Source organism: Berghia stephanieae, chromosome 11 (assembly GCF_034508935.2).
Source record: "Berghia stephanieae isolate SIO BIC M18660-M18661 chromosome 11, UCSD_Bste_1.3, whole genome shotgun sequence".
NCBI classification, from domain to species: Eukaryota; Metazoa; Mollusca; class Gastropoda; order Nudibranchia; family Aeolidiidae; genus Berghia; species Berghia stephanieae.
Genome location: NC_088370.1, coordinates 21,667,658 through 21,693,584, shown reverse-complemented (window position 1 = coordinate 21,693,584; position 25,927 = coordinate 21,667,658). Strand labels below are relative to the sequence as shown.

The following is a 25,927-nucleotide window of genomic DNA, read 5'->3' as shown; positions in this document are numbered from 1 at the left end:
CAACATGCAACTTAATAAGCAATGGAAAAACTATAAAACAAGTTCAGACATTTAAATATCTTGGATACATAATAACTTCAGATGGCAGATGTAGCACAGAAATAAAACGAAGAATTGCAATAGCTAAAGATAGTTTTAATAAAATGAGTCTAAAAGAATTGCAATAGCTAAAGATAGTTTTAATAAAATGAGTCTAATTTTTAAAAACCACAATATCTCAATGACAACAAAACATAGGGTTTTGAAGGCATATGTATGGTCATTATTATTATATGGCTGTGAAAGCTGGACAATTACAGAAGACATTAGAAAGAAACTGGAGGCAGCAGAAATGTGGTTTGTTTGAAGGATGTTAAGAATCTCATGGACAGAGAAGAAAACTAATGAAGAAGTATTAGAGCAAACTGAAACTAAAAGGTTGTTAATTCGTACAATAAGAAAAAGACAAATGCAATTTTAGGGCACCTAAATCGACTTAAATGTATTGAATATCTTGCTCGCACAGGAAAGATATAAGGTAAAAAGAGTAAAGGTAGACCAAGAAAAACATATTTCAATAGTTTGAACAGCTGGGTGGCAAAGAAAGAGAAGAGTAATATTAGTTTTCTGAGGTTATCCGATCAGGTGCTGAATGGCGTACCATGATCACCGATGTCTGGCACAGACTTGGTACTTGAAATACAAGATATATTTAATTTCTAGCACCCCGTTTATCCCGACATAAAGAAAAACTTGACTTTTTTATAGTGCCATATCCACTAAATGTGCTCAAAGCGCTTTACAAAAGGTCTCTGACCAATAGCAACATGTAGCGTGTAGAACAATATATGACGCCTGTAGGTGATATTACATTTTTTTTCCGAAATAGCCAACGCCGTTAACGACCAGGTACTCATTTTACACCTTAGTACGACGAGAGAATATAAGTAATGAGCCTTTTCCAAGGACTCAACTATGCGCCGCTCAGAGCGAGGCTCGAACCCAAAGCCTATCGATCCGAAAGCGAGTGGCGTACCACTAGACCACATAACCGCATATAATACATAATACCTATTTGAGACGGGGGTGGGGTGGGAGGTGGAGTCTAGAATAATGACCGATTTGAATGGATTTTACTGTGACAATGGATAAAATAACATGAGCCTATCGTATTTTTCCTGCCAGATACGACATGTATTCAAATGATCTCACTGGAAACCTTCTCGGTAAGTTCTATCTGGACATCGCTTTATCAAATTATATAACTTTATCCGAATCACAAATTATGATGATGATATCCAGACACGAAACTTTATTCTCTCATTACCAGCCATTTTTAGAATTTCCCGGAAAATTCACACCTCCCCAAAACAAAAATATACTTTTCTTACTCAAACAAAAAAGTCACAAGTGCCTTCTATACCAAATAATGTTCGGCAAAATGAGCTCTACAACACATATTTATATCTAGCTGTAATCAAACCATTTCTTTTAAATGTGTGATGTACAAGAGAAATCAGAATGAGACATGTAACAACTGTCGGTTGCATCGTGACGAATTTGACGATTTTCCTATGGTTGGTAAGGAGAGGGTTAAGGCTCCTTTCGTATTATGTGAATCTTAAATGTCAATTCGGTAAATATGGCATTTGAGGGGTCCTACTAAAAGCCGTCCGGAGCCGTCCTGAGCCCCAGGAGAGCCGTCTGGAGGTCATCTAAAGCGTTCTCAAGCCATCCGCAGGCCCTTAGGCCTGTACGAACCTTTCCAGAAGTCTCCCGCCTTCCAAAAAGTCCTCAAATGAGGTAAGTCTGACGGCTCCGGACGGCAGGACCGCATTTGAGAATTGATGATAGTTGCTTAAATAAAATCCACACCATTTTGCCCGCTTTATCAATCGTAAAACAAGTATTTATAGTTTGAGAGAATTAAGTGAGAAGTAATCAACCAACTGAATTTAGAAAGTTGGGAAAACCCGTGGCAAATTTCAAATTGAATAGTGGTTTTCCAAAACTCACTAACTCCGTTTTCTCCATTTTGAGGTATTGGGGGTTATTTCCCCTAAAATTTCTCATTCGGTCCATTATTTTATCATAATAAAACATCAAATCTAAGGAAATGCTTTTGACAATTGAGGCTTCATATAAAATTTAAATTTTCAATGGATGGAAAATCTCAAAAGTAGAAAAGCCGACTTAACGAGATTTGGGAAACCAGCCTTCAATGGTATTACATTTAAACATTATAAGTGATAGGATTTTTAATTTTTTTTAAAATTGAGCTTTATATAGCGCAATGTCCACTAAATGTGCTCAAAGCGCTTTACAAGGGGTCCCTGGTCAACAGCAACATTTAACATGTAGGACGGGACATGACGCCTGTTAGGCGATATAACAATTTTTCGGACAAAGACAACGGTGTTATCGGCCAGGTACTCATTTTACACCTGAGTACAGTGAGATAATGTGAGTAAAGAGCCTTTTCCAAGGACTCAACTATGCGCCGAGCGCGAGGCTCGAACCCAGGACCTTCCGATCCGAAAGCGAGTGTCATACCACTAGACCACATAGCCGTTTGGTGTCTCTATAGTTGTGTGTCGGATTTTATTATTATTTTGCTCGTTAAATCACAACAGTAAATCTGGATATCTCATGACCAAAATGAATATTGTTTAAACTGACCTCAGAAAAGTTAGTGGAGCAGGCACTTAAGTTGATACCAACAAGTAATGAAGTGAGTAGGAAAGTGCCAGAAGACAATAGAGAATACAAATTTCGCGGCGGCGTTGGAGGCTCGAACCCGCGACCTTACCGGTACGACAGCTCCGCCTGGCCGGGAGATAGTCATACAATTTATAATATCTCACGTCTCACACTTTACATTGCTGATAAATCTGTATTATGTTTTCCAGTGGCGTGGCTATATTGGTTGATTTGGTGCCTGGCACCACATCCATCTTTTAAAAATGGATTATAGCATTTAAAATTTAAAAATAACTGAGAAATGGTAAATACCGCCTCTTACTTATTTGAGTAAGTCTTTTCTGTATATTTTTTTCTTTCTTTTGTATTTACAAATATAGCATGTTTTAAGTCATTTTCTTCTGATTCTGGCACCACCTTGTACTGTAAGCATGCCACGCCACTGATGTTTTCCTTCTTTAGGCTTGGCATATTTGTTTGGAGTATGCGGGTCGCAAGCCACATCGATAAACGAGGAATCCTTTTCCGAGCAGACCGCCAACACAGTAGCACATGAGATTGGGCACAAGTGAGTGGATAAACCATTCACACCTACTGTTGTCGTTATTATCGTCAATATTATCATCTGTAGATCACCGTCATGATTCTTCTTCTTCTTCTACCTCTTCTTCTTCTTCTTCTTCTTCTTCTTCTTCTTCTTCTTCTTCTTCTTCTTCTTCTTCTTCTTCTTCTTCTTCTTCTTCTTCTTCTTCTTCTTTTTATTATTAAAAATTATTATTATTATTATTATTATTATTATTATTATTATTATTATTATTATTATTATTATTATTATTATATTATTATTATTTATTATTATTATTATTAGTATCATCATCATCATCATGATTAGTGTCATCACCATCATCATCAACATCATCAATATCCCCCTCCTCCTCCTCCTCCTCCTCCTCCTCCTCCTCCTCCGCCTCCACCTTCTCCTCATCATCAATATCATTCTATTCTTCATCACCACCATTGTTGGAAGATTTCTCGTACAGTAATGTTACTTTTCCATCGTCTGTTTTCGATTCTTTCCTCAAAGTCTCGGATCTCTCCACGACGGTGATGGCAATTCCTGTAGCACCACCAGTTTCTATATCATGGCACCGACCAGCGCTTTGCCTACTACGCCAGAACTTGGTGCGAACCCCTGGATTTTCTCGAGCTGTTCTGGTCAAAGTTTTAGGTCTTTTCTGAACACGTGAGTTTTTGGTCTGAAGTGAACTCTTAGGGCCATAATATAATGTAATACATACATACCAAGGACAACTATACTGAAAGGACATTCATATGGAATCTTCAGGCAACGCTAGTGGGGGCCAACAAAAAATATAGAAAATTCAAACCAAAATAACAGCAGGGACATTATATGGCAAGATCTACCTTTCTAGAGAGTGATTGTGAATTCTGGGTCCAAATTTTTTTTTTTAATGATTATTATTATCAGCTGTGAATAAGAGTAGCCAAGAAACGGAACGGATGAGTAGTTAGATATTCTAAAAACTGACCTTATAGTGATTGATTCAGGATGATTTCTTTAGAAGCTTGATTAATGAATGTACATGTAAAGTGATGATAGAGGATGAAGATGAACAATTAGATAAAGGGGAAAGGAGATGTACAATATCAACAAAGGGAAGTAATCTGCGGAGGATGATCCCAAGAAAAATATGAATACCAAAATATCTACTAAGGGATGCACTACATAGTGGTTGTAATTAGGATCTCTCGAATTTATTATTTAAAAACTTTTTTGAACACTATTTCATCCCTATATAAGGGACGATCGGTCTGCCAGGTAGAATTTTCATTGGAACACCTGCAGACCAATGTCTTTCACAAATAACAAATTTTGTCGGATGTGGTTCAATATCATCACGAGGAGGGAATTTGTTTAACCATGTTTACCGGTCTGGTTCCTCTTTATAGGCAATTTGAACACACAACATTTGTTGGCTTTACCATTGTAATTCGCAACACCACAATTTTCCCCATCTTGAATTTGCTAACAAATCACGTCCATGAACATCAGACCCACAAGAGGCAAAAGTTCATGTGAGGGAAAACATTCAGAGTACTGGTTCATTCAATATAGTCAATGGAGTAGCATCAAATTCATAGTTCCATTCCATTCCATATTCATAGAGTTTATTAATAGAGTGACGTATCAGATCAATGAGACAGAACTATATATTCAGAGTACAATAGTCAGATTTTAAATAAGGGGCGCGTCTTTTTCTTCTTTTTCTCAGCTAGCTGTTCACGATGTACAGCTGCAAAAATTTGTATGAACCTCTGGACCATTTTGTCTTAATAAAAATATTTTTTCACGAATTAAAAAAAAAAGACAATAGGAAAGTACTTCGCTTTTTACAACTATATTAAAATCGATAAAGTAAGGATCGGAACTCAAAAGATGAGTTATAGTGTTGAAATTATCCATTTTGAAAGAATTTGTTAAAATGGAATGTTCAGTTAATTGAAACTTATATGATGTTCTTACAGAATCTGAATATGAAGGAATGACAGACAAGTTTACATTTTATAACAATCAATATACGTTATTGATGAATACAAATAAAATTGAACATTACGCACTTCCAACATTATTCTGAGTTCAAATTTTTTGAGAAATAGCTTGGTATTTATGCCATAGAGGATTACATAAATTTAATGTAGACCATCAAAAGTAGAAATTCATCAATTTATGATACAGTGTTTCCACAAAATGTGCATGTGTTCAACAACAACGTAACAACAATAACATGCGAAACTCAGGGTTGATTGTGAAATTCCAATTCCATAGCTGTCCTCTTCAATGGCTTATCGATAGATACAAGTAGACTTCTTTTCGCAGCTTACGAGAAAGGAACCGATAGAGATTCCATATCACATTGTATTATAGAATTAAAAGAAAACTTTAAATGCTGTGCGAAACGTTCATGCATAGATACAATTTTTCAAAGTTAAATATAAACATTCAATGTTAATTTGACAATTTTGATTCATATATTCAGTCTTCAGTAATTGCGACGTGATGTAAATAAAAAGCAATAAGTTATAAAGTCAAAATTGGATGCAAACTACATAAGTTGTTACTTTATAACAGTTAATGTGTTTTGCTTTTATTCGGAAAATAGTATGATGTGAACTCATAACCACTAGCCGGAACTACTGTGTCACAATATTTTTTTGAAAAACGATGAATTCATTTCTTACTTTGTGGTGAGAAACTGTTTACATATTTAGCAGTGTAAAGTCTCTAATTTCATGACAGCGGTTTGAAAGTGGCTTTTTATAGGTCGTGAAGAAGAAATCTTTTTTTGTGATATGGCATCAATTCAATACGGCCCAAAATCTTTATTCAGTTAAGATGAATTGATTCGGAGGTTGACACAAAGTTTTACAACTTTTGATAGAGGGACATCTGAGAAAAACTAGAAAAACATGCGCCATTCATAAAAAATCTGACTACTATAGTTCATTCCTTACAGTCAATGAGTAGCATCGGAATCAGATCCATAGTACCCTTCCATAGTCATAGAGTTGTTTAATAGAGTTACATCTTAGATCAATGTGATAAAACTATATATTCAGACTACTAGTTCATTCCTTTCAGTCAAAGGAATAGCATCAGATCCATAATTCCTTTCCATACTCACAGAGATAATAGTAATAGTAATAGAGTGAAAGAGTGAGTGTAACGGTAACAGTAGCATCTCAGTTCAATGCGGCAAAACTGTATTCAGAGTCTTAGTCTAGTCTCATACGATTGACAGCCATATCAACAACACCAGATTCATGTAATGGGAATATATATATATTCAGAGTCAGAGTCCAAGTTCCATCATATTTGCATATGATATGGTAATATCAGACCCACTAACTATCTAGCAACTGTAGTAGAAATAGGAAGGACTGTTCAAGTTCAAGTTGTGAAGTTGACGTGACGAGCAAAGGGCCCTCTAGACTTATACACTAGACTAATACAATAAAGTCAATATCGATCAGTTAACCATATTGAAAAAAAATATATAAATTATAAAGCCACAGGCCGTAATTCAAAATAGAATTTGGAGCAGTAATCCGAATCAGGATGTCGGAGTCGTAGTCTGATTCTGATCACCATACTTATATCTGTGCGACTCGACAGAGCAAGCACGACAAATGGTCCAACCATCGTCTGCAGGAACTACAGCCAGATGCTAATTCTAAACATGTCTTTAATAATTATTACGCAATTATTATTGGAACTTACCACTTTTCAAAGATACTGGTTCGATAAATTAGCCATAGACGTCTAGTTATTAAAAGGTATTGAAATCAGATTCGTACTTTCGATTTCAAAAAAGATAACAAACCCAATTACTCAGTTTGTAAAAGGGCGTCATAGAAAAATAGTTCATACTTTTCTGTAAAATTTTTGATAGTTCACTACTTTTAGTATATTTTCATATCATTCAAGACATAAGAAATATTATTTAAAACTTATGGTCGCCAATTAACCAATTTATTATAAAGTACCGAAATTATAAAAACAGAATAAATTATTGCGCATTCAAGGAAATTGTACCAAGGCAGAAAAGTGGTAGTTTTGCTTGAAATCGTTATCCAACCAATGGCCCCCTAGCGGGGGCTGAAAATCCAAGGCGAACCTCCTTTCTAAAACCCTCCTTAATACATACATATAAATATAAAACATGATATAAATGGGAAGAGAGAGAGAGAGAGAGAGAAAGAGAGAGAGAGAGAGAGAGAGAGAGAGAGAGATTGCCACAAACTGTTATCTTTTACCATCCTGCTTTCCTTCAAGCGATGCCGCAGACTGTACACTGTCCCTCCAATCCACCTATTTCTTCAACATAAACCAGTATTTGACACAGGAGTGGGGACAGGCAAGTGACGCCGACCAACAGTGCCGTCGCCGATATGGAGTTACGTCAAGGTTTTGCAGGGTATATACATGAAATTTGATAATGACATTTATAATATTGGTAGTAACAATAAATAATAAATAATAATAATAATAATAATAATAATAATAATAATAATAATAATAATAATAATAATAATAATATATAATAATAATAATAATAATAATAATAATAATAATAATAATAATAATAATAATAATAATAATAATAATAATAATAATAATAATATCTCATTCATCTGTCGTGTCTCATTCATCCTGTTCTCTTGATAAAGGGGAAACCCGAAACGTCTACCTATCCGTCTTCGTCTTATAAATTAAGGCAAACAATTTAATACTTATCGTTATTTATTCCAAAGTATTATCACAGTGAAAATGAGAATGTGCTAATGAAATACAATCTTTATTCCCCACCCCTACCCCCCTCAACCAAGGTATCGATTAATTATACCGATTACTATTTAAAAGCTAATTAAAAAACAAGAAAAAAAAAAGAGCTTTTATATAGCGCAATATCCACTAAACGTGCTCAAAGCGCTTTAAAAAGGGTCCAGACCAACAGCAACACTTAGCGTTTAGAATATACATTACGCATGTGTGGCGAGTTTACAATTTTTTTACGACAGAGACAACGCTGTTAACGGCCAGGTATTCATTTTACACCTGAGTACGGTGAGAGAATGTGAGTAAAGAGACTTTTCCAAGGACTCAACTATGCGCCGAGTGAGGCACGAACCCAGGACCTTCAGATCTGAAAACGGTTGATTACCACGACTAAATACCCTATCGAGGGATATGTAATAAATTGTTATTTGATATAAAAGTGACACTAAGCTGCGAGAAGCTGTAGACTTTAAAATGTTTAAGCAAGGATTAATATAAAAGCTTAAGAAGAGAACAAAATACCCAAAACGTTCCGTTTCTGGCTCAATACCCTTCATCAGCCAACATAATTTTAAAAAAATAGAGCTTTTACAAGGGGTCCCATGCCAACAGCAACATTTAACATTTAGGACAAGACAGGACGCCTATAAGGCGATATTATAATTTTTTCGGACAGAAACAACGCTGTTGACGGCCAGGTACTCATTTTACACCTGAGTACGGTCAGAGAATGTGAGTAAAGAGCCTTTTCCAAGGACTCAACTATGCGCCGTGCGAGGCTCGAACCAAGGACCTTCCGATCCAAAAGCGAGTGTCATACCACAAGAACACATAGCCGCACATATCTCATGGCGCTGATATGACCTTAATGTGTTGCAAGCGCCGTAAAACCCTTAAAAACAAAAAATATATCTTCAATCTGGAATTTAGTAATGTCTTTATCGATTTTGTTGTTGTTGTGGACTGAAGAAGGATTTTGAGTCCGAAACTTTCCGTATTGGGTATTTTGTTCTTTATTCTTTAAGCTGTTGTATTCACTTTTGTTTATTATTTAATATAAAAGTCAGCGGCGTGGCGTATTGACGGCATATGGTGGTGCCATGATTAGAAGAAGAAAAAAAATTCTAAAAGAGTGAACACGGCTAAGAGGAGAGAGCACATGTTAAAAACTCTCTTTTTTGGAAGGGTGGGGGGAGGATCGATGGTTTCTACGAGTGGACAAAACTCACAAAAACAAATAATTCATGAAAACAACAAGCCACAACCCTGAGATACAAGTCCCGTATGAAAAGGTCTTTGTAATTATTCTTTGTCCACCATTTAAAGGATTGGATTTAGTAGATAATGCAATCAATATGTGATAAATGTAAATCAAAAGAGAAATAAAAACCTATGACAGAAATTACTTACTTTTAGTACTTGTAAAAAAATCTGCACGGCGATGTTTCATCTCTGCAAATCTTTTTATAATTTGTTTATTGAAATCTGGAATGGCATCTATTTCAGCTTTGTGAATTGACAGAATCATTAACGAATTTAACCGCTCCTGTTTCATTGAATTTCGCAAGAAATTTTTCACTCTTTTAAGGGTGCTAAAACAACGTTCAGGAGGTCAAGAAATACGATGGAAATCGTTAAGGTCACAATAGCCTATAGATGTCCATGATTTGTCAGTGTTTGTTGTATCTGTAAAAAGTAGTCAATAAAAACAAAAGAAACGTTTTTTTTTTCTAAACTAACTGTGAGCCATTCATGCCTGTCATACCATGTCACTGAAAAAGAGCGTTTACGAGATTTCCACACATGTGTTAATTCAAAATCAGTTGGTTGGTGAGGAACTAATATTTTTATTTCTAATTTTTCATCTAGTGTCAATCTCCCAAACGGTCGGTGAAGTAAAGAGTCAACTTGATTCATTGAAATTCATTGTTTAACAAAACAAAACTTCAAAGTATATCTCAAATAATGGAAATCAATGGAATACGATCAATGATTGCACAAATAACAGGTAGATTCAGATCATAAAGCATCATAAAGAAAAAATCACTCCACTTAAGTACTTAAAAAATCTAAAAACACACCAAAAGTATAACTGTTGACAATCTTCGCTTTCTTTCTCTGACTGACACAAATACACACGCACAAACACACACCACACACACACACACAAATAAACACTCATACACACGTAACCATCAACTTGGCACTACGAGCAAGAAAAATGTTGGTAAATTCGTCCACAATGCTTCGTTGCAAAGAATTACTTTATTCAATAATCGTGAAAAAGAGGTGAGGGGGGGGGGGGATTTTGATATGTCATATTTTAAAGTTTTATGTTGTTTTTCTTTGCTGCTTACAAATAAACTTGACTCTGATCAGTGTTTTTGACAGTTAATGTAATATTTTGGATGGCCGAAGTTACCCTAATTTGGCGCAGCCCCCAGTCCAACGGTGGAGCTCTCAGATCCTGGCACAAGTCGAGGGGTTTTCCGCTATTTGAAGATAGTATAATTCGACCTAGTTTCTCGCTCAATCAGCTGTAGCGATACTAATGGATAGAGCATTAACTGGAGCTTGGATTGCTTTGCACCACGGTGTTGATCAGTCACGAATTCGCGCAGTGATGTCACCAACACAGGAGTCGGCGCAGTGCGTGATTCGGAATCTTATAGAGTGGACACTAAAAAGGCAGTATGTTGTTGGCGAGTTGGCGAAAGACAGTGGAGTTAAAATCTCTGTTTTATTTTTAATTAAATTATGCTGTTAATGATTTTTTAAAAGATTGGTGTGGTGCCTGGCACCATTCGATCCAATGGCCCCACGCCACTGATAAAAGTACATTTCTCTTCTATATGTTTTTTTTCCCTTAGGAAGACTACTTTGTGAACAGTGACCTTGTATTCAACGACATGTGTTACAATCTGAAGTGTTACAACCCCAACTCTCGAACATGTGTACTTATACCTGCTCATGATGGGACCTCGTGCGGAAACCAAAGGGTGAGTGAGTGTTTGATTTATTTATCAACGAAAGAGTGGAAATGGAGAGGCTTCGTATTTGGAACAATACAGACAATTATGGACGTTTCGGGTGCAAACCCTTCGTCAGCACAACAATAAATTATACAAATTAACGTGGAAAATAAATAAAATAAAATTTGCATGACTCAATTCGAAATGCATGGGAGCAAAATCGATTGCATCGTGGGAAAATTGGCAACGAGGCATAAAGCAAATGGGGGAAATGGACACATTACATCAACATTGAAGGATTACGTCCCAAATATTCCATGATGATTATGATGACGATGAGTATACTACTACTACTACTACTACTACTACTACTACTACTACTACTACTACTACTACTACTACTACTACTACTAGTAGTACTACTACTACTACTACTTCTTCTTCTTCTTCTACTACTACTTCTACTACTACTACTACTACTACTACTACTACTACTACTACTACTACTACTACTACTAATACTACTACTACTACTACTACTACTACTATTATTATTATTATTATCACTACTACTACTACTACTACTACTACTACTACTACTACTACTACTACTACTACTACTACTACTACTACTACTACTACTACTACTACTACTACTACTACTACTACTACTACTACTACTACTACTTCTTCTTCTACTACTACTACTACTACTACTACTACTACTACTACTACTACTACTACTACTACAATTACTACTACTACTACTATTACAACTACTACTACTACTACTACTACTACTACTACTACTACTACTACTACTACTACTACTACTACTACTACTGCTACTACTACTAGTAATAATAATACTAGTACTACTACTACTACTACTACTACTACTACTACTACTACTACTACTACTACTATTACTACTACTACTACTACTGCTACTAATACTAGTAACTACTACTATACTACTACTACTACTACTACTACTACTACTACTACTACTACTAATAATAATAATAATAATAATAATAATAATAATAATAATAATAATAATAATACTACTACTACTACTACTACTACTACTACTACTACTACTATACTACTACTACTACATACTACTACTAGTACTACTACTACTACTACTTCTTCTTCTTCTTCTACTACTACTACTACTACTCTACTACTACTACTACTACTACTACTACTACTACTACTACTAACTACTACTACTTACTATACTAATATATACTTACTACTACTACTACTACTATATTATTATTATATATATACTACTACTACTACTACTACTACTACTACTACTACTACTACTACTACTACTACTACTAACTAACTACTTACTACTACTACTACTACTACTACTTACTACTACTACTTACTACTACTACTACTCTACTACTTACTACTACTCTACTACTACTACACTACTATACTACTACTACATACTAACTTACTATAACAACTACTACTACTACTACTACTACACTACTACTAACTACTACTACTACTATTACAACTACTACTACTACTACTACTACTACTACTACTACTACTACTACTACTATACTACTACTAATACTAGTACTACTACTACTACTATATACTATACTACTACTACTATACTACTACTACTACTACTACTACTATATTACTAAATACTACTACTACTGTACTATAATACTATACTACTACTACTACTACTACTACTACTACTCTACTACTACTACTAACTATACTAATAATATATAATATAAATATAATAATAATAAATAACTATACTACTACTACTACTACTACTACTACTACTACTACTACTACTACTACTACTACTATACTAACTACTACTATATAATATATATACTACTATATATATAATAATAATTTAATAATATAATTATACTCTGACTACTACTACTACTACACCTATTTACCTACACTTTACACTACACTACTATACTACTATACTATATACTACACGCTATGTATACTATAGACTACTATAACTACTGACTATACTTCTTCTACTTCATTACTACTACATATTAACACTCTATAACTCTAGTGATACCATACCCCGTACCATTTCAGGACTTATTAATTCTAAGTCAAGTGTTAATAAATATCCTGTACACCATTTCCACAGTGGTGTTTGGGAGGCACCTGTACAGTCTCCTTACAAGCTCCAGCACGCTTCGGTACGTGATAGGATTAGAACTGTTTCCTTTCTTTCATTCACTTCGGTGGCCGAGTAGTTAAGGCATTGCACTGTGATCCGGATGACCCCGGTTCAACCCCCATTCAGGCACTTTCGTTTTTTGCCATGAGCAAGATTATTAACCCCCAATTTGAGTCACTTGGACAACATGGGTGATTCCTGTTGACATCAGACATCTTGTTTGATGAATTATCTTTATTCCTTCGTGGAATGCCTAGGCGACATTATCTTATGATGTCGTGGCGCAAAAGGCATAATTATTTTCTTTTGTTTTCTTTGATTAAATTCCATATAAAGTAGTCCTTCGGAGCTATAAATAGTTCGAAGATGACGTCACTCAGGTCTTTGTTATTGTTATTTGCCATCCGCGTTTATGAGTAATGTTCACTGAACTGTATTAACCCGACTATAAAAGTTCATGGATACACACAGTTTTGTGTGTTGGTCCGTTATACTTCCGGATGGCAATGTTATGAGCTTCTTATCCAAGCGCATGCTATCTATAGGCCCATGGAGTCGAAATATATCCCAATATTTATAGCGCGAAATGGACAATGGACCCTTTGAATAGGACGCTAGTCTATCGCAAAGTACCTTCCGCCAGATCTATCATACCCAGCTACCCAATCAGTGCTGGGTGGACAAGGGGGTCAGAAAAAATGACGACTGCACCTGGGATCGATCTCGGTCCCTTAGCTTGTGAAGCGAGTGCTCTACCCGCTGAGCTATCGGGACCGTCTTGGCCAGAAAACACGACTTTCGAATATGGATCGTTTGAAATGACCTTCATATCGGCAAAACATCTCAAAATTGGGACTGAAGAAAGACCTTGTGGGGTTTCAGGTTTGATAGTATTTACCAAAATTAGCGTCCTTAACTCTCTCCTTACCTATTACTTTCAGTATTTCCCCCAAAATGGCAGGCTTACCCAGCAGAAAAATGAATTTTTAAATCTCAAAAAATCTCTCTAAAAACAACTTAATATTTTTTAATTAATTTAACAAAGATCATTCTTTAAAAGTTTGTGATGTACAAAATACATCTGAATAAGAAAAATCTATATGTTACAGTGAATGACATAATCAGTCGGATGGTGAAAAGATTTGAACTGAGATATTGCCAAGTATAGTTAGAAGGTCAATTTTTAAAAAATCAAAAATGAGTTCTTGTCATAAGTGATTAAATCAACCCTTTTTGTACATCTTCGGGAACGCCTAATTTCACTTCTAAATATTTTTTACAGCTAGTCAAATTGAAAAAGTATGGAATTTGAGTAAAGTTGCTGGATACCTTTCCCATATAGTAGGGGGAATTAGGCTAAAACCGTGCAAATTCTGGTTGAAAGCATGAAAATTTGCATACAGGTTGCTAAGACCCATAGAAAAAACATCTGATATAGAACCACTCTGGCAATCAATCATAACGTATCGGTTTAAGGCCTTAGATTTTACCTATTATAGCTATATTAAACAAGGGAAATAACTGCGTAAAATAGATATTTTCTTCATATTCATTGTATTAGGGAAAATTAGGCTAAAACCGTGCACATTGGGGTTGGAATCCTGAAAATTGGCATATAGGTAGCTCTGGCCCGTATAAATAACACCTGATATAGAACCACTCTGGCAATTTATCAGAACAGTGCGTTTTTAGCACTTTTATTTTTTCCTATATAGCATTACTTATCCAAGGAAATAACGACAATACAATGTGCGTTCTAAAACTTTAAATACACGGGTAACCATTTACGGTAGCTAACTGATGGTTATTTCGTGTTGTAACTAGTAGATAAAAGCGGGAGAGGGGGGAGAGGGAGTGAGCGGGAGAGACGGAGAGAGAGAGAGAGAGAGAGAGAGAAAGAGAGAGAGAGAGAGATAATTTTACTCATTACTGTACTGACCTAATACACCCCCCCCCCACACACACACACACACCCCGTATCTACACAAGTCCGTGCAAGGCAAACCGGACCTTAAACACTTGTATCAGTAGGTGCCGATACATTCTCTCTTACATGAACATTTGATGAGTTTTTGGGACACTTGACAATTCTGGAAATAAGCTCCACAGTGGTTCATGTCGAAAGTCACATTTGTTGCAGGGTTCTCTTCTATAAAAGATATAATGTTAGCAAAAGCTCGACTTCTTTCAAGAACTGTGACATCATCATTATCATCAGCAGTGACATCTTTTAAAGCTTGTTTTTTTAAGTATCGTGCATGACAAATTTTATGGTATGAGGCGGCAGTGTGCCTCCTGAGCGATTAAATCTCCTCCGGCAATAAATGACAACATATCAGAATCTTTTATAGATAACATTATTTCACGAATATTTTCTTCCATATCTGTTGTCATTACAGAATGGAGTACTCCCGATTCCATGTTTTTACAAAAAAGCACGTTTGTTTATTATAGTCAATCTCTAATTTTGAACGTTGTCTCATTATTCTCGTGGGTTGCGAAATATATTCATTCGGTGACTCCTCCAAGTCAAATGACGAAGTTTGGAATTCTTGTAGGGCAATTCTTTTAGATTTCTTTAATTCTAATCGCCAAATTTTGTTGACATTAAATTTTACACGACAATACTTATGCCACTTAGCATCATTTTGTTTTAAGCTTTCAATAATCTCATTTCTTTATGATGAATTTAAAAAATAGATACATCCAACTTGTTTTCATCACAAACCAAAGAATTGAATTGTGTTAAATCTTCAAGAAGAGTTTCATAGCCTTGCCCTTTGTCATACCTCCTCGACTTAGAGGGACATTATAAACGGTCTGTTTTATCGTTGGCATATCAAACACTTGTCCCAGTCTCTGGGGGCAGTTCTTTTTGCTATTGTATGTGTATCTGAAATCATGCAAAGGCATTCCTTTATTGGGCATATGCAATATTCTTTCATAACTCTCTCTCTCTTTCTTTCGTTCTTTCTGTTAAAGACCTATCATCAGCAGGCAAAATGTGTGCAGTGCCTTACATAAGGACACAACAGTACAAATAGAACATTCTCCCATTGTCCCTTTGAGGTAAATAACGTAAAGTAAATAACTTGCATCATAGTGGCTGATGATGATGATAATGATGATAATTATAGCAATGAAGGTGGTATGCTGACTCTTTACTGTCATCAAGTTTGACCGAAAAAGGTTTTAACTCACGTAAAATGATTATAGCAGTTTTTTTTGGAAAGAAAAGAAAACAGGAGGAGGGGAGAAGGATCACTGTCCTTTGTCAACACCGGTATCGGCATTTATTGAGCTGTGTTCTGCTAGTCTGTTTTGTCGACCCCTCTGCTCGTCTGCCCGTCTGCCCGTCCGTTTTAGAGCAATTGATTATACTTATTAAATCAGATGCATAAAAAATCTCATATAATATAATATTGCTCGCTAGACGTCCTTTAAAACAAGTGAAATTGAATAATATTTACGATTAAATAATTTGTATGGTTTGTGAATCGAAAGTAAAGGGAAAGGAAAACATCCGCTTCGACGCTAAAAATAGTCACCAATGGGAATCCAAAGGATGACGTAAAACAACCTTTTCTCGGCTTGCCTCGAATGTTTACACAATAAAAATGAAAGAAATAATTGTCGTCCATTTCAAAATTTTATAATCTTAAAAACCTTGTATCTCAACTAATACTGATCTCTCAGAGTGGTTCTATATCATAAATTATAGGGTTTTTCATATTCTACAACATATGTAATTTTCATGCTTTCAACCCTGTTTGCACAATTCAAGGGGGTTTTGGACCTAATTCCCCCTACTAATACATCGGACCATAACTTCATGAAAAATCACACGATTTACTTCAAATAAGGATAAGGAAAATGTTCACCTTCCGACTGATTATGTCATGCACTGACACATATTGTGTCGTAACAAATGTGACGATTTTCTGGAGAGGGTTAAATCGGTGGATATTCGAAGGAGGATTTTTTGGCCAAGTGTTTATATTATAGATACGTATCTTTCTAGAGTCCGATAGCTGCTATCTGGTTGATACTCTTTTTACAAATGATATTTTCATCCGACGTACCTGGCAAGGTATGATAACCCAATTCCTTGTGGGCTCATTGCTGTAGTAATGGAAATCTCAAACATGACGCAAAATATTGTCATGACAACAATGTTAAACTAGGCCCATAAGTGGGTTGTTCGGTTCGCATGCCAGACCTTCATATTATAGGTTCACGTCGTTTTCATCTTGTTTTTTTGTTTATCACCATAAATGTTTGTTTGTTTTTATTCATACTCTCGTGGAAAGTGTAACGACAGTAAATAGTGATACTAGGGGCTGCTAGAAGCTGTGGACTGTAAAAAGAAATAAACAAAAATGAATATAACAGCTTCAAAAAAGAACAAAATACAAAACACGGAATTCGGGCTCGAAACCCTTCTTCAGCCAACAGCAAAAAAACAATAAAGACATATATACATTACTTAATTCCAGATAGACGACAGATATATCTCTCTCATTTTTCTATCTATCTGGAATATAGTAATGTATTTATGTCTATATTATTGTTTATTGTTGTTGGCTGAAGAAAGATTTTGAGCCCGAAACGTTCCGTGTTTGGTATTTTGTTCTTTTTTTTGGAAAAAAACAAGCAAACAAACATTTATTATGGTGATAAACAAAAAAGGATATATATATATATATATATATATATTATATATATATATATATATATATATATATATAAATGAGCTTTTATATATTCAGAAAAGTGAGTGGAGCAGGCACTTATGTTGGTAACAACAAGATATGAAGTGAATAGAAAAGTGCCAGAAGACAATAGAGAATAAAATTTTTTTCGCGGCGGTGGTGGGGTTTGAACCTGCGACCTTATTGGTACGACAACTCCGCCTGGCAGGTGAGAGCGTGGCTCTACCGTGTGAGCTATCCACGAACACAAAATATTCGTTTCAAACTCAAAGTCATTACTAGATCCCTCTCTCACCCACTTCTTGAGACCGCCGATTCGTTCGTACACCACCATCGCGAATAATTTTGACCAGCAGTTAAGCTTAATAGCCAATATTCTCAACACAAACATATAACATAGAAACGATTGAGACATTGAGTATGCTCCGGTGTATAGGGTGAATTTTTAATTCAGAAAAGTGAGTGGAGCAGGCACTTATGTTGGTAACAACAAGATATGAAGTGAATAGAAAAGTGCCAGAAGACAATAGAGAATAAAATTTTTTTCGCGGCGGTGGTGGGGTTTGAACCTGCGACCTTATTGGTACGACAACTCCGCCTGGCAGGTGAGAGCGTGGCTCTACCGTGTGAGCTATCCACGAACACAAAATATTCGTTTCAAACTCAAAGTCATTACTAGATCCCTCTCTCACCCACTTCTTGAGACCGCCCGATTCGTTCGTACACCACCATCGCGAATAATTTTGACCAGCAGTTAAGCTTAATAGCCAATATTCTCAACACAAACATATAACATAGAAACGATTGAGACATTGAGTATGCTCCGGTGTATGGGGTGAATTTTTAATTCAGAAAAGTGAGTGGAGCAGGCACTTATGTTGGTAACAACAAGATATGAAGTGAATAGAAAAGTGCCAGAAGACAATAGAGAATAAAATTTTTTTCGCGGCGGTGGTGGGGTTTGAACCTGCGACCTTATTGGTACGACAACTCCGCCTGGCAGGTGAGAGCGTGGCTCTACCGTGTGAGCTATCCACGAACACAAAATATTCGTTTCAAACTCAAAGTCATTACTAGATCCCTCTCTCACCACTTCTTGAGACCGCCGATTCGTTCGTACACCACCATCGCGAATAATTTTGACCAGCAGTTAAGCTTAATAGCCAATATTCTCAACACAAACATATAACATAGAAACGATTGAGACATTGAGTATGCTCCGGTGTATGGGGTGAATTTTTAATTCAGAAAAGTGAGTGGAGCAGGCACTTATGTTGGTAACAACAAGATATGAAGTGAATAGAAAAGTGCCAGAAGACAATAGAGAATAAAATTTTTTTCGCGGCGGTGGTGGGGTTTGAACCTGCGACCTTATTGGTACGACAACTCCGCCTGGCAGGTGAGAGCGTGGCTCTACCGTGTGAGCTATCCACGAACACAAAATATTCGTTTCAAACTCAAAGTCATTACTAGATCCCTCTCTCACCCACTTCTTGAGACCGCCGATTCGTTCGTACACCACCATCGCGAATAATTTTGACCAGCAGTTAAGCTTAATAGCCAATATTCTCAACACAAACATATAACATAGAAACGATTGAGACATTGAGTATGCTCCGGTGTATGGGGTGAATTTTTAATTCAGAAAAGTGAGTGGAGCAGGCACTTATGTTGGTAACAACAAGATATGAAGTGAATAGAAAAGTGCCAGAAGACAATAGAGAATAAAATTTTTTTCGCGGCGGTGGTGGGGTTTGAACCTGCGACCTTATTGGTACGACAACTCCGCCTGGCAGGTGAGAGCGTGGCTCTACCGTGTGAGCTATCCACGAACACAAAATATTCGTTTCAAACTCAAAGTCATTACTAGATCCCTCTCTCACCCACTTCTTGAGACCGCCGATTCGTTCGTACACCACCATCGCGAATAATTTTGACCAGCAGTTAAGCTTAATAGCCAATATTCTCAACACAAACATATAACATAGAAACGATTGAGACATTGAGTATGCTCCGGTGTATGGGGTGAATTTTTAATTCAGAAAAGTGAGTGGAGCAGGCACTTATGTTGGTAACAACAAGATATGAAGTGAATAGAAAAGTGCCAGAAGACAATAGAGAATAAAATTTTTTTCGCGGCGGTGGTGGGGTTTGAACCTGCGACCTTATTGGTACGACAACTCCGCCTGGCAGGTGAGAGCGTGGCTCTACCGTGTGAGCTATCCACGAACACAAAATATTCGTTTCAAACTCAAAGTCATTACTAGATCCCTCTCTCACCCACTTCTTGAGACCGCCGATTCGTTCGTACACCACCATCGCGAATAATTTTGACCAGCAGTTAAGCTTAATAGCCAATATTCTCAACACAAACATATAACATAGAAACGATTGAGACATTGAGTATGCTCCGGTGTATGGGGTGAATTTTTAATTCAGAAAAGTGAGTGGAGCAGGCACTTATGTTGGTAACAACAAGATATGAAGTGAATAGAAAAGTGCCAGAAGACAATAGAGAATAAAATTTTTTATGTCCGGGGGTGAGAGGGGTTTGAAACTTGCGAACTTATTGGTATCGGTACAACTCCGCCTGGCGGTTGGAAAGGCGGGTTCAATACCGTGGTATATTACTAACATAATATTCGTTTCAACTCTAAAGTCATTACTGATCCTCTTCACCACCTAGACCGCCGTCGTTCGTACACACATCGCGAATATTTTGACACAGTTAGTTAATCAAATTCCCAACACAAACATATACATAGAACGTTGAGACTTGAGTATGCTCCGTGTATGGGTGATTTTGATTCAGAAAATGTGAGTGATGCAGCACTTATGTGGTACAAAAAATTGAAGTGATATAGAAATGTGCCAGAAGACATAGAGAATAAAATCTTTATACGAAGTGGGTGAGAGAGGGATCTAGTAATGACTTTGAGTTTGAAACGAATATTTTGTGTTCGTGGATAGCTCACACGGTAGAGCCACGCTCTCACCTGCCAGGCGGAGTTGTCGTACCAATAAGGTCGCAGGTTCAAACCCCACCACCGCCGCGAAAAAATTTTATTCTCTATTGTCTTCTGCACTTTTCTATTCACTTCATATCTTGTTGTACCAACATAAGTGCTGCTCCATCACTTTCTGAATTAAAAATTCACCCATACACCGGAGCATACTAATGTCTCAATCGTTTCTATGTTATATGTTTGTGTTGAGAATATTGGCTATTAAGCTTAACTGCTGGTCAAAATTATTCGCGATGGTGGTGTACGAACGAATCGGCGGTCTCAAGAAGTGGGTGAGAGAGGGATCTAGTAATGACTTTGAGTTTGAAACGAATATTTTGTGTTCGTGGATAGCTCACACGGTAGAGCCACGCTCTCACCTGCCAGGCGGAGTTGTCGTACCAATAAGGTCGCAGGTTCAAACCCCACCACCGCCGCGAAAAAAATTTTATTCTCTATTGTCTTCTGGCACTTTTCTATTCACTTCATATCTTGTTGTTACCAACATAAGTGCCTGCTCCACTCACTTTTCTGAATTAAAAATTCACCCCATACACCGGAGCATACTCAATGTCTCAATCGTTTCTATGTTATATGTTTGTGTTGAGAATATTGGCTATTAAGCTTAACTGCTGGTCAAAATTATTCGCGATGGTGGTGTACGAACGAATCGGCGGTCTCAAGAAGTGGGTGAGAGAGGGATCTAGTAATGACTTTGAGTTTGAAACGAATATTTTGTGTTCGTGGATAGCTCACACGGTAGAGCCACGCTCTCACCTGCCAGGCGGAGTTGTCGTACCAATAAGGTCGCAGGTTCAAACCCCACCACCGCCGCGAAAAAAATTTTATTCTCTATTGTCTTCTGGCACTTTTCTATTCACTTCATATCTTGTTGTTACCAACATAAGTGCCTGCTCCACTCACTTTTCTGAATTAAAAATTCACCCCATACACCGGAGCATACTCAATGTCTCAATCGTTTCTATGTTATATGTTTGTGTTGAGAATATTGGCTATTAAGCTTAACTGCTGGTCAAAATTATTCGCGATGGTGGTGTACGAACGAATCGGCGGTCTCAAGAAGTGGGTGAGAGAGGGATCTAGTAATGACTTTGAGTTTGAAACGAATATTTTGTGTTCGTGGATAGCTCACACGGTAGAGCCACGCTCTCACCTGCCAGGCGGAGTTGTCGTACCAATAAGGTCGCAGGTTCAAACCCCACCACCGCCGCGAAAAAAATTTTATTCTCTATTGTCTTCTGGCACTTTTCTATTCACTTCATATCTTGTTGAGCTTTTATATAGCGCAATATCCACTAAATGTGCTCAAAGAGCTTTACAAAGGGCTCCCTTGCCAACAGCAACATTTAACATTTAGGACGGAAAGCTGTTATATTCATTTTTGTTTATTCCTTTAAACAATAAATAGCCATCTTTATAATTCTTTTCTCCAGAAAATTGTCCTCAAGGTGACGATCCAACAAGAACCTGCAACGCCGCTTCCTGTGCTGACCCAAACTCCGTCACAGCAACGATTTATTGCTGTAACACCTGCGGCCAAGTAAGTCCATATTCATTGCTCCTTTGTAGTTTTGTGACATCACCAAAAAAAAAACCAAAAAAAAAAACGAAAAAAAAACCCCCAAAGCAGCCGAACTCAAAAACAAAAAAAATCAAAAAAGATTTGAGCTTTATATAGCGCGATATTCACTAAATGTGCTCAAAGCGCTTTACAACAGCAACAATTAACATGTAAGACGAGACATGCCGCCTGTAAGGCGATATTACAATTTATATGGACAGAGACAACGCTGTTAACGGCCAAGTACTTATTTTATACCTGAGAAGGGTGAGAGAATATGAGTAAAGAAAGAGCCTTTTCCAAGGACACAACTATGCGCCGAGCGAGGCTCGAGCCCAGGACCTTCCGATCCGAAAGCGAGTGTCATACCACAAGACCACAATGCGCGGCCAATAGAAGTCATTAAGATGAGAGAGCCATTTTGTGGTCCGCATTGGAACACCCCATCCTAACACATCACATTAACCCTCTCCTTATCAGTTATTTTTAGAATTTCCACCGAAATTTCACACCCACCTAGCACAGAATACACGTTTCTTACTCAAACAAAAAGGTAACAAGTGAACTCTCTACAACACTGTCTTTAGTATTATAGCTGTACAATCAAAGCATTTCTTTTAATTATTTTGTGATGCACAAGTGAAATTAAAATGAAAAAATTGTCGGTTACATCCTAACGACCTTGACGATTTTCCTATGGGTGGTGCGGAAAGGATTAAATCAAGACGGACGGCAGGGATGTGATGCATTATTCATGTTTTTATTTTTTATTTTTTTTTGTGATTGTCTGATGAAAGTGTTGGGGTCACAAATCAATCATCAGATAAAATATTTGTTTTTTAAAACCCAACATTTGGATAGATGAGAAACAAAATATACTTGTGCATTTGTGACAATCCGTCTCAAAACGGTATTATGTCGGGATGATTCAGACCCCAGAAAGTGAATTTAGAGATAGAATGATAAGAAATTGGACCTTAGAAGTTTTTGTAAAGCAAGAAATAGTATTTATACTCCAGCATGACGTAGAGAAATTAAACCCAAGTTTGATATTTTTGGCAAAGAATTCAATTTCCCTAACCGAGTGGATCCCGACATAATACCGCTTTGAGACGGCGGGTCACATTTATGTAGTACAATATCCACTTCACGTGTTCAAAGCGATTCACAGGGGGAATCACAGGGGGATAAAACTGCTGTTTTATTAAAGAACACAGAATATGCTATTTGATTAACGTTGCATATACTGTGTTTTTAAAAACAACGACAGTATATTCAACTGTAACACATAATATACAGGACGAGACATAAAGCTCTTAATAATCAGGTACACATTTTATACCTGAGTACGGTGAGATAATGTTATTTAAGAGTCTTTTCCAAGGATGCAACTATATGCCCCTTAGAGTAGGACTTGAATCTTGACATTGACACTACTTGTCAAGAGATGAGATAACTATTTCCCAAAAGGAACGTTATTAGCGTTCAAAGACATGAAAATATTGCTTCATGCGGAACAAAAATGAACAGTTGAACAATAATCTATCTATCTACCTCTCTTTCTCTCTCTCTCTCTCTCTCTCACTCTCTCTCTCTTTCTCTCTCTCTCTCTTTCTCTCTCTCTCTCTTTCTCTCTCTCTCTCTCTCTCTCTCTCTCTCTCTCTCTCTCTCTCTCTCTCTCTCTTGTATGAATCATTATCCACTTAATGTTCTGCCGCACTATGAAGAAGAAAACCCAAGGTTTGAGAGATTTCAACATGTTTGGATGATCATTTGTATCGATCGATATATGAAGGACAAGTTAACTGACCAAAGTCTTTAAAACATTGGGTATAATTTTAAACAAAACAAAAATGAACAAGTATCGTTGAAAGGTGCCAGACAGACAAGAAAGAAAAACACAAGAAATGATAAATCATCCCCAAAAATCGGTCCAGCTACCTCGACTGGGGATCGAACCTCAGATCAGGAGGGTCTGAGGTTCGAGCGCCAGTCGAGGTCGACTGATATTTTGGGATGTTTCTTGTGTTTTTCGTTCTTACATTGTATGGCATCTCCATAATTTCTTACTTTGATATTTAATTTTAGAGTTTGTGCGGCTATGTGGTCTAGTGGTATGACACTCGCTTTCGAATCGGAAGGTCGTCATGTCCCGTCCTACATGTTAAGTGTTGCTGTTGGCCAGGGACCTCTTGTAAAGCGCTTTGAGCACATTTAGTGGATATTGCGCTATATAAAGGTTCAACATTTTTATTTTTCCCGTCGGAGAAGTATGTCATAAGGGCGGTGATGGAGATAATGGCGTCTGCCATTGCTCCGATAGTTTAGAACCAGTTACTATGTGTCATTACGAGGGAAGTGACGTCACGACTGTTGAACCCTATTGTGTCCGAATATCAGACCTGCAAATACCCTCCCATCGCTTGAAGATACGCATATAATATTGAATGTTTGTATTTTTATCTTTACAGATTTTGCAACCAGTTCCCTCCCCTTCTCCCTCCATTCCTCCCATTCCTTCTCCCTCTCCCTCCATTCCTCCTATTCCTTCTCCCTCTCCCTCCATTCCTCCTATTCCTTCTCCCTCCCCTCCTCCTTCCGAGCCACCGCAATCTCTTTTATCAGAAGTGGAATTACAACATCTCTTTTCATTCGGGCTTGTTGATCCAGACTCAAATTCAAATGGCATTTGACTGAATAATAAACAACAGGGCGGTCATTGAAACTGTTCGTTCCGTACGTACTTTTTAAATACTTTTACAGATGCAATGGTGGGTAGATAAATAGACAGACAGACAGACAGACAGACAGATAGATAGATAGATAGATAGATAGATAGATAGATAGATAGATAGATAGATAGATAGATAGGTAGGTTGATAGATAGAGAGAGAGGGAGAGAGAGAGAGTGAGAGAGAGTGAGAGAGAGAGAGAGAGAGATAGAGGTAGTTAGAGCTGGCACTCGTAATAATATATCAAATCTGAAAATGTGTGAATGAAAAAGCGCCAAACTAAGCGGAACGTAAAATACAAGAGAAAAAACTAATTTTTAAGAAATCAGCATGATACGACTTGGGATTGATATTTTGACCTGATTTCTGGTCAACATGCTACCATTACATATGAAAATGAGTGAATGAAACAGTGCCATAAGAAAAAGACAGAAAAAATGTCAAGCAAAAGTCCACTGGACATGCTCAAAGTTTTACAAGGGGTTCCTGACCAACATCAACATCAAAATATGCAGGAAGAGACATGGTAACTATTAAGCGATATTGCAATGTTTTCCGATCGAGAAAACTTTGTTAACGCCAAGTACTCATTTCACACCTGAGTACGGTGAGAGAATGTGAGTAGGACTCAACTATTTGCCGGTCAGAGCCGATTCGAAGGCGAGTGTCATACCACAAAATCA

General features: G+C 37.0%; 1 protein-coding gene across 3 annotated transcripts in view; it reads left to right on the top strand.

The window, feature by feature from the left end:
- LOC144956729 (A disintegrin and metalloproteinase with thrombospondin motifs 9-like) overlaps positions 1-25,237 on the top strand; it is a 44,224-nt gene extending 18,987 nt beyond the window's left edge. Inside the window, exons 8-15 of one of the 3 annotated variants that reach the window (XM_078887406.1) lie at positions 1,165-1,205; positions 3,142-3,247; positions 3,764-3,922; positions 7,535-7,676; positions 10,909-11,037; positions 13,181-13,232; positions 22,385-22,491; positions 24,984-25,237. In XM_078887406.1, coding sequence (XP_078743532.1) covers positions 1,165-1,205; positions 3,142-3,247; positions 3,764-3,922; positions 7,535-7,676; positions 10,909-11,037; positions 13,181-13,232; positions 22,385-22,491; positions 24,984-25,205 — 958 coding nt within the window. In that variant the 3' untranslated portion in view covers positions 25,206-25,237. Of the gene's footprint in view, positions 1-1,164; positions 1,206-3,141; positions 3,248-3,763; positions 3,923-7,534; positions 7,677-10,908; positions 11,038-13,180; positions 13,233-22,384; positions 22,615-24,983 lie in introns of those variants that run through there. The other 2 variants (XM_078887407.1, XM_078887408.1) reach the window with 2 other exon arrangements.
- The last annotated feature ends 690 nt before the right edge of the window (positions 25,238-25,927 follow it).